The sequence below is a fragment of the Scomber scombrus genome, chromosome 9 (genome assembly GCF_963691925.1).
Source record: "Scomber scombrus chromosome 9, fScoSco1.1, whole genome shotgun sequence".
Lineage (NCBI taxonomy): Eukaryota > Metazoa > Chordata > Actinopteri > Scombriformes > Scombridae > Scomber > Scomber scombrus.
In genome coordinates, this window is record NC_084978.1 from 293662 (window position 1) to 305707 (window position 12046).

Genomic DNA, 12046 nt, shown 5'->3' on the forward strand with positions numbered 1-12046 from the left:
TGATCATTACCTGGCTGCTTCCATGTGTTCATTACCTGGCTGCTTCCATGTGTTCATCACCTGGCTGCTTCCATGTGTTCATCACCTGGCTGCTTCCATGTGTTCATCACCTGGCTGCTTCCATGTGATCATCACCTGGCTGCTTCCATGTGATCATCACCTGGCTGCTTCCATGTGTTCATTACCTGGCTGCTTCCATGTGATCATCACCTGGCTGCTTCCATGTGTTCATTACCTGGCTGCTTCCATGTGTTCATTACCTGGCTGCTTCCATGTGTTCATCACCTGGCTGCTTCCATGTGTTCATTACCTGGCTGCTTCCATGTGTTCATTACCTGGCTGCTTCCATGTGTTCATTACCTGGCTGCTTCCATGTGTTCATTACCTGGCTGCTTCCATGTGTTCATTACCTGGCTGCTTCCATGTGTTCATTACCCGGCTGCTTCCATGTGTTCATCACCCGGCTGCTTCCATGTGTTCATTACCCGGCTGCTTCCATGTGTTCATCACCCGGCTGCTTCCATGTGTTCATTACCTGGCTGCTTCCATGTGTTCATTACCTGGCTGCTTCCATGTGTTCATTACCTGGCTGCTTCCATGTGTTCATCACCTGACTGCTTCCATGTGTTCATTACCTGACTGCTTCCATGTGTTCATCACCTGGCTGCTTCCATGTGTTCATTACCTGACTGCTTCCATGTGTTCATTACCTGGCTGCTTCCATGTGTTCATCACCTGGCTGCTTCCATGTGTTCATCACCTGGCTGCTTCCATGTGTTCATCACCTGGCTGCTTCCATGTGATCATTACCTGGCTGCTTCCATGTGATCATTACCTGGCTGCTTCCATGTGTTCATTACCTGGCTGCTTCCATGTGTTCATCACCTGGCTGCTTCCATGTGTTCATCACCTGGCTGCTTCCATCAGATTAAAACACTGAATCAATATGTTTCTCCTTCATGTGTGAACAGCTGACTCTGTCTTTATGCATCATTCATATTTACAGTTTCTATTTAAGTAAATTTGATCCTTATCTATTTAACTGATCAGCAGAATATAACCATTAAGATTAAAATGCAGATTACACACAAACAATATCTAACAGTTCAGCCTGTAATGAAACTGATGTTTAAAGCTGTGACTCAGACTGAAGGACAATAACTGAGTTCATCTCATCTTTTATGGTTTTATTGTTTTTGCAGCTTATTCAAACTATTTGACGTCATTTAAATCACTTCTGCTGCTTCTATTTAACAAAAGTGATATAAATAAAGTGAGTGATTGTGATAAAGGAGATGAACTGACCCTTTAACGTGCTGCAGGTGTTTAAGAGGAAGCAGAAGCCGGCGGTGGATCGACTGTGTGTCGGGATTCCTCCTGGAGAGGTGAAGAGGCTCTCACTGAGGAGTCTGATTAATACTTTATATATATACATGTCTAGTAATACTGTTCATATATATATACATTTATATTAATACTATGTGTTTAATGATTAACTCTGTGTGTGTGTGTGTGTGTGTGTGTGTGTGTGTGTCTCAGTGCTTCGGGCTGCTCGGGGTTAACGGAGCAGGAAAGACGACGACCTTTAAGATGTTGACCGGAGACACGTTGGTGACGAGTGGAGAAGCTTTCCTGGCAGGGAAGAGGTGAGGTCAAAGGTCAAAGGTCAAAGGTCTCCGCTGGTTATAATCTGAGGACTGAGCAGATTACTGAATATTAAATCTTTAAACTCAGACAGAAACTGAACTGAACACTGAAGTCTGATTCATGTGTTTAATTATTATTATTATTCATCACACTGAAACTCTGATTCTAATATAAAGAGCAGGGAGAGAAACCAGAGTGGATTAAAACCTGTCACCATATTATATAAAGTATTATATAAAGTCTGATCACATGACCAAACGCTGGTAAACCTGCAGAGAGTTTCAGGTTAAGCTGATTATTTGTTGCAGATCTTCATTCAGCTCCAAACAACTGAAATGTTTCTTCATCGTCTAATTATCCAGAATTAAAGCTGCAGGCTGCATGTGGTTCAACCTGCGGCTCGGGGCCCCTGCAGGTCCTTCACACGTAAACAGGAGGGACATGAGAAGAGATATTTACTGTTTGCTGCTCTGAAGTATCAGCTGTTGCCCCAAACATCTAATCTGTGTCAGCTGGTTCCAACTCCACTAAAACCAGTTTAATATTAATACTAATAACAGCTGAGTGCTTTCTTTTAAAAGTTAAACTAATAACAGAAACATAATAATAATACCTGCTCTGCTCTCAGCATCCTGCGTGAGATCGATGCCGTGCATCAGCAGATGGGTTACTGTCCTCAGTTTGATGCCATCAACGAGCTGCTGACAGGAAGAGAACATCTGGAGCTGTACGCCGTCCTGAGAGGAGTTCCTGAGGGGGAAGTGTGCGACGTGAGTCCCAAAACACACACTGACACTACACACTGACACTACACACTGACACTACACACTGGAAACACACACTATGGGTCTGATTTACTAAAGGTGTGTAAACGTGACATCACTGACCTACAAACACTGAGATAAAACCAGGTGGGGAGTTCTGGTCCTCTGAAATGAGGCCAACCAGGAAGTAACTTAAAACTGCATTCTATCAAAAGGCCACCAGGGGGCGACCGTTTTGGTGTCAAAAGGACTTCCGTCTCTATACAAGTCAATGGAGAATTCACCAACTTCTCACTTGATTTCTAACCTCAGTAAACGTTTTCAAAATGTGTTTATGGTCTCAATCACTAGTTTAAAGCCTTCTTCAATGCAGTATGATGTTCATTTGGGACATTTTGGCCTCCCTGATTTTATATGTGACGATAAAGCAGGGTATGCATTAGGGCGTGGCTACGTGGTGATTGACAGGTTGATTGGTTCACAGGTTCAGGAGGGCGCCTCATGCTCCTCCTGATGCCCATATAAGTAGAATCCATGTTTTTATTTTTCCCAGCATGCACCTGAAATGGTCAAGATGACGCTGCTCAGATCCGATACTATTGGCCTCCGAGCAGCAGTCCACAAACCAATGGGTGACGTCACAGATGTTACGTCCATTTCTTATATACAGTCTATGGATAATACACACTGTCCATTTAGTAGTTTACCGTGATGAACGTAATATTAGCAGTTTTATTGTAAACTACTAAATAAACAACATGTATTATTTTGCACAGTTGAAAGACGCAAACCTCGTGCGCTGCATTAATAGATCAGTTACACATTTTTTGTGGGTGATGTCAAGTTTGCACGTTTTTACACACACAGACCTTTAGGTAATCAGTCTGTTATTAGAAGTGAAGGAAGGCAGTATAAAACAATATAAACCATGGATACTGTGATGATGATGATGATGATGATGCTGTTTGATTGGCAGGTGGCAGAGTGGGGGATCAGGAAGTTGGGTCTGGTGAAGTACGCCGATAAAGCAGCAGGAAGTTACAGCGGAGGAAACATGAGGAAGCTGTCCACCGCCATGGCTCTGATCGGAGCGCCGCCCGTCGTCTTCCTGGTGAGACATCACAGGAAATAACTCTACACACTTCAGAATAAAAGCATGATTAATGAGTCTGCTGATTGCTCAGATTTAAATGTGCAGTTTGAGTTTAAAGTTACACAACAGCATCAGAGCCCTGTCAGCCAATCAGAGAGCAGCTGGGGGTGAGGGGGGGGGTTGTGTAACAGCAGATTAAAATCAGCTGCTGCTCAGTTTAACAACAACAACAACAGAAGAAGAAGAAGAAGACAGGGTTCAAGCACCACAGAAGAAGAGAGGATGGTGCTCCTCCTCCTGCTCCTCACCTTCTCTCTCTGCTTCCTGTTTCACCTGTGGGCTCACCTGTCCCTCGCTGTCCTCCTCGTTACAGGACGAACCCACGACTGGCATGGACCCCAAAGCCCGCAGAGCCCTCTGGAACTGCATCCACAGCGTCATCAAGGAGGGACGCTCGGTCGTCCTCACCTCACACAGGTAGGACACACCTGAGACATGTTAGATACGTCCTCACACAGGTAGGACACACCTGAGACATGTTAGTGTCCTCACCTCACACAGGTAGGACACACCTGAGACATGTTAGTGTCCTCACCTCACACAGGTAGGACACACCTGAGACATGTTAGTGTCCTCACCTCACACAGGTAGGACACACCTGAGACATGTTAGATAGCCTCCTCACACAGGTAGGACACACCTGAGACATGTTAGTGTCCTCACCTCACACAGGTAGGACACACCTGAGACATGTTAGATAGTGTCCTCACACAGGTAGGACACACCTGAGGACAGACACACCTGAGGACAGACAGTGTGAGTGTGTATTAAGTGTGTGTCTCTGTGTGTCCTCAGTATGGAGGAGTGTGAGGCTCTGTGTACCAGGATGGCGATCATGGTGAACGGACGGTTCAGATGTTTGGGCAGCGTTCAACACCTGAAGAACAGGTAACACTAACACACACATATACATATACACACATACACACATATACACACATATACACACATACACACACACACACACACACACATACACCCACATACAAATACACGTACACACACAAACACCTCATTATTGATCATCCTGCAGCTGTTCACATGTTTTTAACGTGTAGTAAAGTGTGTATACTGTAGTAAAGTGTGTATACTGTAGTAAAGTGTGTATACTGTAGTAAAGTGTGTATACTGTAGTAAAGTGTGTATACTGTCGTAAAGCATTTATACTGTAGTAAAGTGTGTATACTGTAGTAAAGCGTGTATACTGACGTAAAGTGTGTATACTGTAGTAAAGCGTTTATACTGTAGTAAAGCCTGTATATGTGTGCAGGTTTGGGGACGGGTACACCATCATCCTGAGGGTAGCGGGTCCGGACCCAGACCTGCTTCCTGTCATGAAGTTCATAGAGAGCGAGCTGAGCGGCAGCACGCTGAAGGAGAAGCATCGCAACATGCTGCAGTACCAGCTGCCTTCATCTCTCACCTCACTCGCTCACATCTTCTCCATCCTCTCCAAGAACAAAGAAACACTCAGGATAGAAGATTACTCTGTGACCCAGACCACACTGGACCAGGTACACACACACACACACACACACACACACACACACACACACACACACACACACACATACACACACTGGACCAGGTACACACACACACACACACACACATACTGGACCAGGTACACACACACACACACACACACGACCAGATACACACACTGGACCAGGTACACACGTTATACTTGTGAATAACAAATGAAACTGGATCTAATGGGGCGTGTGTGTGTGTGTGTGTGTGTGTGTGTGTGTGTGTGTGTGTGTGTGTGTTTCAGGTGTTTGTGAACTTCGCTAAGGACCAGAGTGACGACTATCACCTCAAAGACGCGTCCGTGAGGAGGAAAGATGTTTCCATCGAGGTTCCGGCGCTGAGCTCGGGTCAGGCTGCGTGCAGAGAGAGCGTCATGTGATCATGTGACTCACCGTGGCGAGCGGTGTCAGCTGACGCCTGATGCCAGTCAATGCAAACGATTTCCTGTGGAGGCGCCGCACTGCTCGCCAGCTGCCCCCCCCCACACTGACTGTTCAAAACTTGAATAACAGCCGTCGTGTTTCCTGCAGCGGCGCCTCCGAGTGGCGCCACGCTTAGTTTGATGATGTCATCCGAGCGGTGCCTCGCTTAGTTTGATGATGTCATCCGAGTGGCGCCACGCTTAGTTTGATGATGTCATCCGAGCGGTGCTTCGCTTAGTTTGATGATGTCATCCGAGCGGCTTTACGCTTAGTTTGATGATGTCATCCGAGAGGCGCCACTCTTAGTTTGATGATGTCATCCGAGCGGCGCCTCGCTTAGTTTGATGATGTCATCCGAGAGGCGCCTCGCTTAGTTTGATGATGTCATCCGAGCGGAAACATTCAGTCTGTTTGTTTTGTGAAGAATCATTTCAACGGCCGAGGGCTCGACTGCAAAAATCCCTTTTTTTTTAAAAAAAACGTTTGATTCCGTTTTTATTTTGTCCGTTTTATTTATAAGTGTAGCTGAAACAGGAAGTGACATCACCATTTCCTGTAGTGTTAAACAGCCAATCAAAGCGCTCGACTGACTGATTTTATAGTTTTTTTAAGAAAAGATAAAAAGCAGATTTGTTGTTTTGGTGTCTGAGCGATAAAATACCTCAGCAGCTTCTCTAAGCACAACAGTGTTAGACTGATCGATCAATGATTCCTCCTGATCGATCAGTGATTCCTCCTGATCGATCAATGATTCCTCCTGATCGATCAGTGATTCCTCCCGATCAATGATTCCTCCCGATCGATCAGTGATTCCTCCCGATCGATCAGTGATTCCTCCTGATCAATGATTCCTCCCGATCGATCAGTGATTCCTCCCGATCGATCAGTGATTCCTCCTGATCAATGATTCCTCCCGATCGATCAGTGATTCCTCCTGATCAATGATTCCTCCCGATCGATCAGTGATTCCTCCTGATCGATCAGTGATTCCTCCCGATCGATCAGTGATTCCTCCCGATCAATGATTCCTCCCGATCGATCAATGACTCCTCCCGATCGATCGATCAATGACTCCTCCCGATCAGTGATTCCTCCCGATCAATGATTCGTCCCGATCGATCAGTGATTCCTCCCGATCGATCGATCGATCAATGACTCCTCCCGATCAGTGATTCGTCCCGATCGATCTGTGATTCATCCCGATCGATCAATGATTCCTCCCGATCAATGATTCCTCCCGATCGATCAATGACTCCTCCCGATCAGTGATTCCTCCCGATCGATCGATCAATGATTCGTCCCGATTGATCGGCTGCTGGTGGAGCTGCAGGTGATGCTCAGACGTCTTCAGCACTTTACGTGTTCATCAGATCAGTTTGTTTGCACTGAAATCCTCTGATGATGTTATTGATGATGTTATTGATGATGTATTGATGATGTTATTGATTGTTTTTACTGATCAACTGGAAAATGTTTATTGATTATCAGTTTTAAATGTGACAGAAAAGGCTGATGGGAAGAAAACTGTTACTGGTCCTGAACATTAAAATGAACCAAATCTCTACCGTCTCATCTGTTATTCAGCTGCAGTCTGAAAACTCACCACTAGATGGCACTAAATCCTTCACTAACCCTAACCCAGTACTTTTACTGTAATACTGCATACTACATCACTATAATACTGCAGTACTTTTACTGTAATACTGCATACTACATCACTATAATACTGCAGTACTTTTACTGTAATACTGCATACTACATCACTCATAATACTGCAGTACTTTTACTGTAATACTGCATACTACATCACTATAATACTGCAGTACTTTTACTGTAATACTGCATACTACATCACTATAATACTGCAGTACTTTTACTGTAATACTGCATACTACATCGCTCATAATACTGCAGTACTTTTACTGTAATACTGCATACTACATCACTCATAATACTGCAGTACTTTTACTGTAATACTGCATACTACATCACCGTAATACTGCAGTACTTTTACTGTAATACTGCATACTACATCACTCATAATACTGCAGTACTTTTACTGTAATACTGCATACTACATCACTCATAATACTGCAGTACTTTTACTGTAATACTGCATACTACATCACTATAATACTGCAGTACTTTTACTGTAATACTGCATACTACATCACTATAATACTGCAGTACTTTTACTGTAATACTGCATACTACATCACTATAATACTGCAGTACTTTTACTGTAATACTGCATACTACATCACTATAATACTTCTTACTACTTGAAAGGCTTTTGAGTATAAACGTGTGTTTATATATTAATATCTACTGATATATTCATATAAATAGTCTATAATAGAAACGTAACGTTTACAGTTTTTGTTCAGAAACAAACAAACTTGAACATTTCAGACTTTTCTTCTTCAGGTTTTATTAAACAGCAGAATTAAATCCAGCAGACAGGAACAGACCGTTCATGTAAACAGCAGCAACAATCTAAATGTACATCAGTAAAGTTTAGACGAGGACTTCTACGTGTTTAAGGCTTGAGGTTTGTGTCTGTTGCCATGGAGACAGCAGGACAGGAAGTTACTTCAGCGGAGAGAAGGAGCACGGAAACATGAGTTTATTCTCCTGATGGTCCAGATGGTCGACGCTGTTTCTGACTGAGAGACACACAGAGACGACCAGTGTTATTAACAATGATTATTGATCAATCATTGATTATTGATTGATTTCAGATGTTTTTATTGTGTTATTTTCTTCAGTCTTTCTTTGAAGCATCTCAAACATGTGAACAGATAAACTGAGCTGGTTCAGATCAACTAGTCTCAGTTATTGATGTGAACTCTGATTATATACGATGATAATCTGATGTTAATGTTTGGAGCTGCAGTCTGTTTGTGTTATTACTGTATAAGAATGCTATAATAATAATAATAATAATAATAATAATAATAATAATAATAAAGTCATTATTATTATTACTGTCTGTGGAGCAAACTCACTATAATTAACAATTATGCCGACAAAAATGAAACGTTCCCATATTCACTTTGATTCAGTGATGAAAACAAACAGCAAAGATGAAATAAACAGACATGAAACTAGATTTTATATTTTAATGTTGAGCTCAAAGTTCATTTAATAAAGTTATGAATTTCAGACCTCGTGTTTCTGTCTCAGTTCAACTTAAAGACTGTGTTAATTGAATTCAGACATTTTCTTCTAAACACATTAAATAGATAAACCCGCCCTGCTGCTGTAGAGGTATAAATATATTCAGCGCACACTACTACTAGTCTACAGGTAGCCAGTTAGCTGAGTTAGCCGCCGAGCTAGCCGCTGAGTTAGCCGCAGAGTTAGCAGCTGAGTTAGCCGCCGAGCTAGCAGCTGAGCTAGCAGCAGAAAGCTCTCAGACCTAACGTCAGATAGATGGTAGAGGTGGTGACTTTGATTGACAGGTGACACTCGGCAGGGGGCGGGGCTTCAGCTGACTCGGCGGGAACGCCCACAGCGTTTGGAAGTAGAGAAATAGGCAGACTATTACACAACTTTGAAGCCTAATTTCATATATTTGGCGATTTTTTTAATCATTCACATTTGGCAGGGTGGTTAACAACACACTTTACTGTGGTAAAGTGTGTTGTTACTGCTAAATAAAGGCTTCTATGCCAAAAAAAAACTTAAAGGAGGAGTCTCACCTGCAGCGACGACTCTGGGATCAGTGTGAGATTTATGTCGAAGTTCAGCGCGTTGGTCGGCGCTCTCGAACCACCAGAGAGAGTGAACTACACACACACACACACACACACACACACACACACCTGTTAACATTCAGTGCAGACAGGTGAACATCGGCCTCCAGAGTTATTTTTTACAGTGTACCTCTGTTCAGCGGGCCGAACTCATTGTGGAACGCTCCCACCAACTTTCCGTAACCCGGAGCATCACGAGCGCTGACGGCAGCGTGGAACGCTTCGCCCCAAACCGCCGGACCGCCAGGACGCATCTGGAGGGTGATCAGCTCGTACACACCTGAAACACACAGCAGGTGTCACACCTGAAACACCTGAAACACTCAGCAGGTGTCACACCTGAAACACCTGAAACACTCAGCAGGTGTCACACAGTGATTGGCTGCAGTGCTCCAGGGGGCGGGGCTTACCTCCCTCCTGTGGAGGCTTCTTCAGGTGGCTCCAGGGAACCAGGTAGGTGACCTCATTGTACTGACTAGTCAGCATCGGCATCGCCTTGGAGATGTAGTCTGAGAGCCAGGTGGGGTCCTGAGCCAGAGCTGCCCGGACCGCTGCCCGCTTGGCGTAACTGTCTGAGGAGCAGAGGAGCAGCTCAGTCACACTTTAAACCACAGAAGAAGAACAAGTTTGTGACTCTGAGACAGAAGAAGAAGAATCTCCTCACCATACTTCCATATATGGAACACCTGGTTCAGGCCGCCATACTCCACGCTCCAGTAGCCAATCAGCTCAGAGTGGGCGGTGCGCAGGTGGATCTTCTCATTGGTCAGTTTGAGGAAGGCGGCGTTCTGGTCCGGACGGATGCAGTAGGTGCGGAACTCGTAGAAGGTTGAATGTTGCTGCTGGGAGCCAGTAGAGAGGCGCGCACGAGGCTGCAGAGAGGAGGCAGAGAGGAGGTCTCACTCTGACTGTTAACAGACGAACCAGCAGCTGCTCCTCGCATGACGAGCATCTTTAACATTAATACATCTTGAACTTCATTCATTAGTTTGATGTTTTGGATTTAAATCACATTTTAACTGTTTCAACTGAAAGTTCAGATGTTTCCTTCATCCAGAATAAACTCTTTCTGCTCAATAACATGTTTACAACTGTTTGAAATGTGGAGTTTATACAAGAATTCAGCCGATTAAATAATAATCAGAATAATTTATTTTTTATAAAATAATAATAATCATAATCATAATAATATTAATTAATGAGGAAAGGAAAGATGAATATTGGCTTTATGCTCTGATGTTCAGGGTCTTGCTGCCACCTGCTGGACACAATCAATCAGTGCAGCTGATCAATAAGTGACCATGAACCATGAACTTCTTATCTACTGTTATAACAGAGCTGGAAGAAGTACTCAGATACTTTACTGCAGTATTATAGTGATGTAGTATGCAGTATTACAGTAAAAGTACTGCAGTATTATGAGCGATGTAGTTAAATGAAATATTGGATCATTTGAACATTAATTGAAATGAAAGCATGTGAGAAGTTTAGAGGAGCTGTTAACAACTCATAGACATCTGACTACACACTGCTTTATGTTAGACGTCAAAACACAAAAAGGTTGGAAACCACTGGAGATACAAGGTTGTGTGTGTGTCTGTCTGTGTGTGTGTGTGTGTGTGTGTGTGTCTGTGTGTGTGTGTGTGTGTCTGTGTCTGTGTGTGTGTGTGTGTGTGTGTGTGTGTATGTGTATGTGTGTGTGTGTGTGTGTGTGTCTGTGTCTGTGTCTGTGTCTGTGTCTGTGTGTGTGTGTGTGTGTGTGTGTGTGTGTGTGTATGTGTATGTGTGTGTGTGTGTGTGTGTGTGTGTGTGTGTGTGTGTGTGTGTGTGTGTGTGTGTGTGTGTGTGTGTGTGTGTGAGGCGTTCAGGTGAACTGGTCTCTGCAGGTTTTTCTCTGCTGGTTAATTTTAAACTTCAGGTTTTGACCTTTTCACTGAGTCCAAAGATCAAAAAGAAACTTTTCAAACTCAAGGAAATAAATCAGAGTGTTTCTGTAGTTTTTGTAGTTTTGTAGTTTTAATGTTTTTAATGTTTTCTAGTTTTGAACAGACTGTGATGAGACACTGAAACTAAAACAGGATGTTTGTTTGCTGCAGTAACTGAACTCTACATATTTGTTGCATCAGTGTGATTCAGGCCTGCTGCAGTCTGAGCAGCATGTCAGTTAGTTAGTGTTTGAATGTTTGGTTGTTTGAATGTTTGTCAGAGTGAGACTCACCTGAGCAGCAGCAGCAGCAGGTGAGAGCAGGGCAGCAGCTGATCTCACGCACGAGCTCCTCAACTTCAACATGTTTCAAAGTAAAATGACAGAAAAGAGAAGAAGTAGGGAGGAGGTTATCAGTCAGCCAGAGATCCTCTGAGAGGACGAGCTCTCACTCCACACAGAGAAATCCAACTCGAAATGTCCGCGCTGTTACCATGGCAACCGATTAGATACAGCCATAAAAACTTAATCAGCTTTAATGGTGACGAACATTTACAAGAGATCATTTATATATCACATATCAGATCTACAGACACACACTTTATATGTTAGTGTTTTAGTTTAATGTTCAGGATGACATCATTGTTTCTGTTTCTGGTTCAGGAATAATCAGCAGAGTGAGACTTCGTGTCTCCTCTCAGACTGCAGAAAGATGTGACGTCATTACGTTTAAATCGTTCCGTTTTCCTGAATTAAACTTTTTATTGTTATTAAACTTTTGATTTATTGATCCTGTAAACGACCTCGCGCGATTTCAATCAATAAGATGATAAAATATGTTCTGT

General features: G+C 43.4%; 2 protein-coding genes across 2 annotated transcripts in view; one reads left to right on the forward strand and one right to left on the reverse strand.

Moving 5' to 3' along the window:
• Positions 1-5606, forward strand: part of abca1b (ATP-binding cassette, sub-family A (ABC1), member 1B) — a 58405-nt gene extending 52799 nt beyond the window's left edge. Inside the window, 8 exon segments of the mRNA XM_062425850.1 lie at positions 1323-1385; positions 1540-1646; positions 2276-2417; positions 3388-3522; positions 3878-3981; positions 4360-4452; positions 4835-5078; positions 5342-5606. Coding sequence (XP_062281834.1) covers positions 1323-1385; positions 1540-1646; positions 2276-2417; positions 3388-3522; positions 3878-3981; positions 4360-4452; positions 4835-5078; positions 5342-5476 — 1023 coding nt within the window. The 3' untranslated portion in view covers positions 5477-5606.
• A 2334-nt stretch (positions 5607-7940) lies between these two features.
• On the reverse strand, positions 7941-11618 carry nipsnap3a (nipsnap homolog 3A (C. elegans)). The gene is made up of 6 exons (XM_062425855.1): positions 11496-11618; positions 9942-10149; positions 9688-9849; positions 9408-9557; positions 9224-9310; positions 7941-8185 (listed from the first exon to the last, which is right to left on the reverse strand). Exons 1-6 carry the CDS (start codon positions 11565-11567, stop codon positions 8109-8111), a joined length of 756 nt encoding a protein of 251 aa, XP_062281839.1. The 5' UTR covers positions 11568-11618; the 3' UTR covers positions 7941-8108.
• Positions 11619-12046: the final 428 nt, after the last annotated feature.

Bases quoted from the DNA above. Each gene is read 5' to 3' on its own strand.
- nipsnap3a (XM_062425855.1), bottom strand. From the start codon at position 11,567: ATGTTGAAGTTGAGGAGCTCGTGCGTGAGATCAGCTGCTGCCCTGCTC. The intron at 10,150-11,495 runs GTGAGTCTCACT...TCCTCTCTGCAG, and splicing joins CTGCTGCTGCTGCTGCTCAG to CCTCGTGCGCGCCTCTCTAC. The intron at 9,850-9,941 runs GTGAGGAGATTC...TCTGCTCCTCAG, and splicing joins GTTCCATATATGGAAGTATG to ACAGTTACGCCAAGCGGGCA.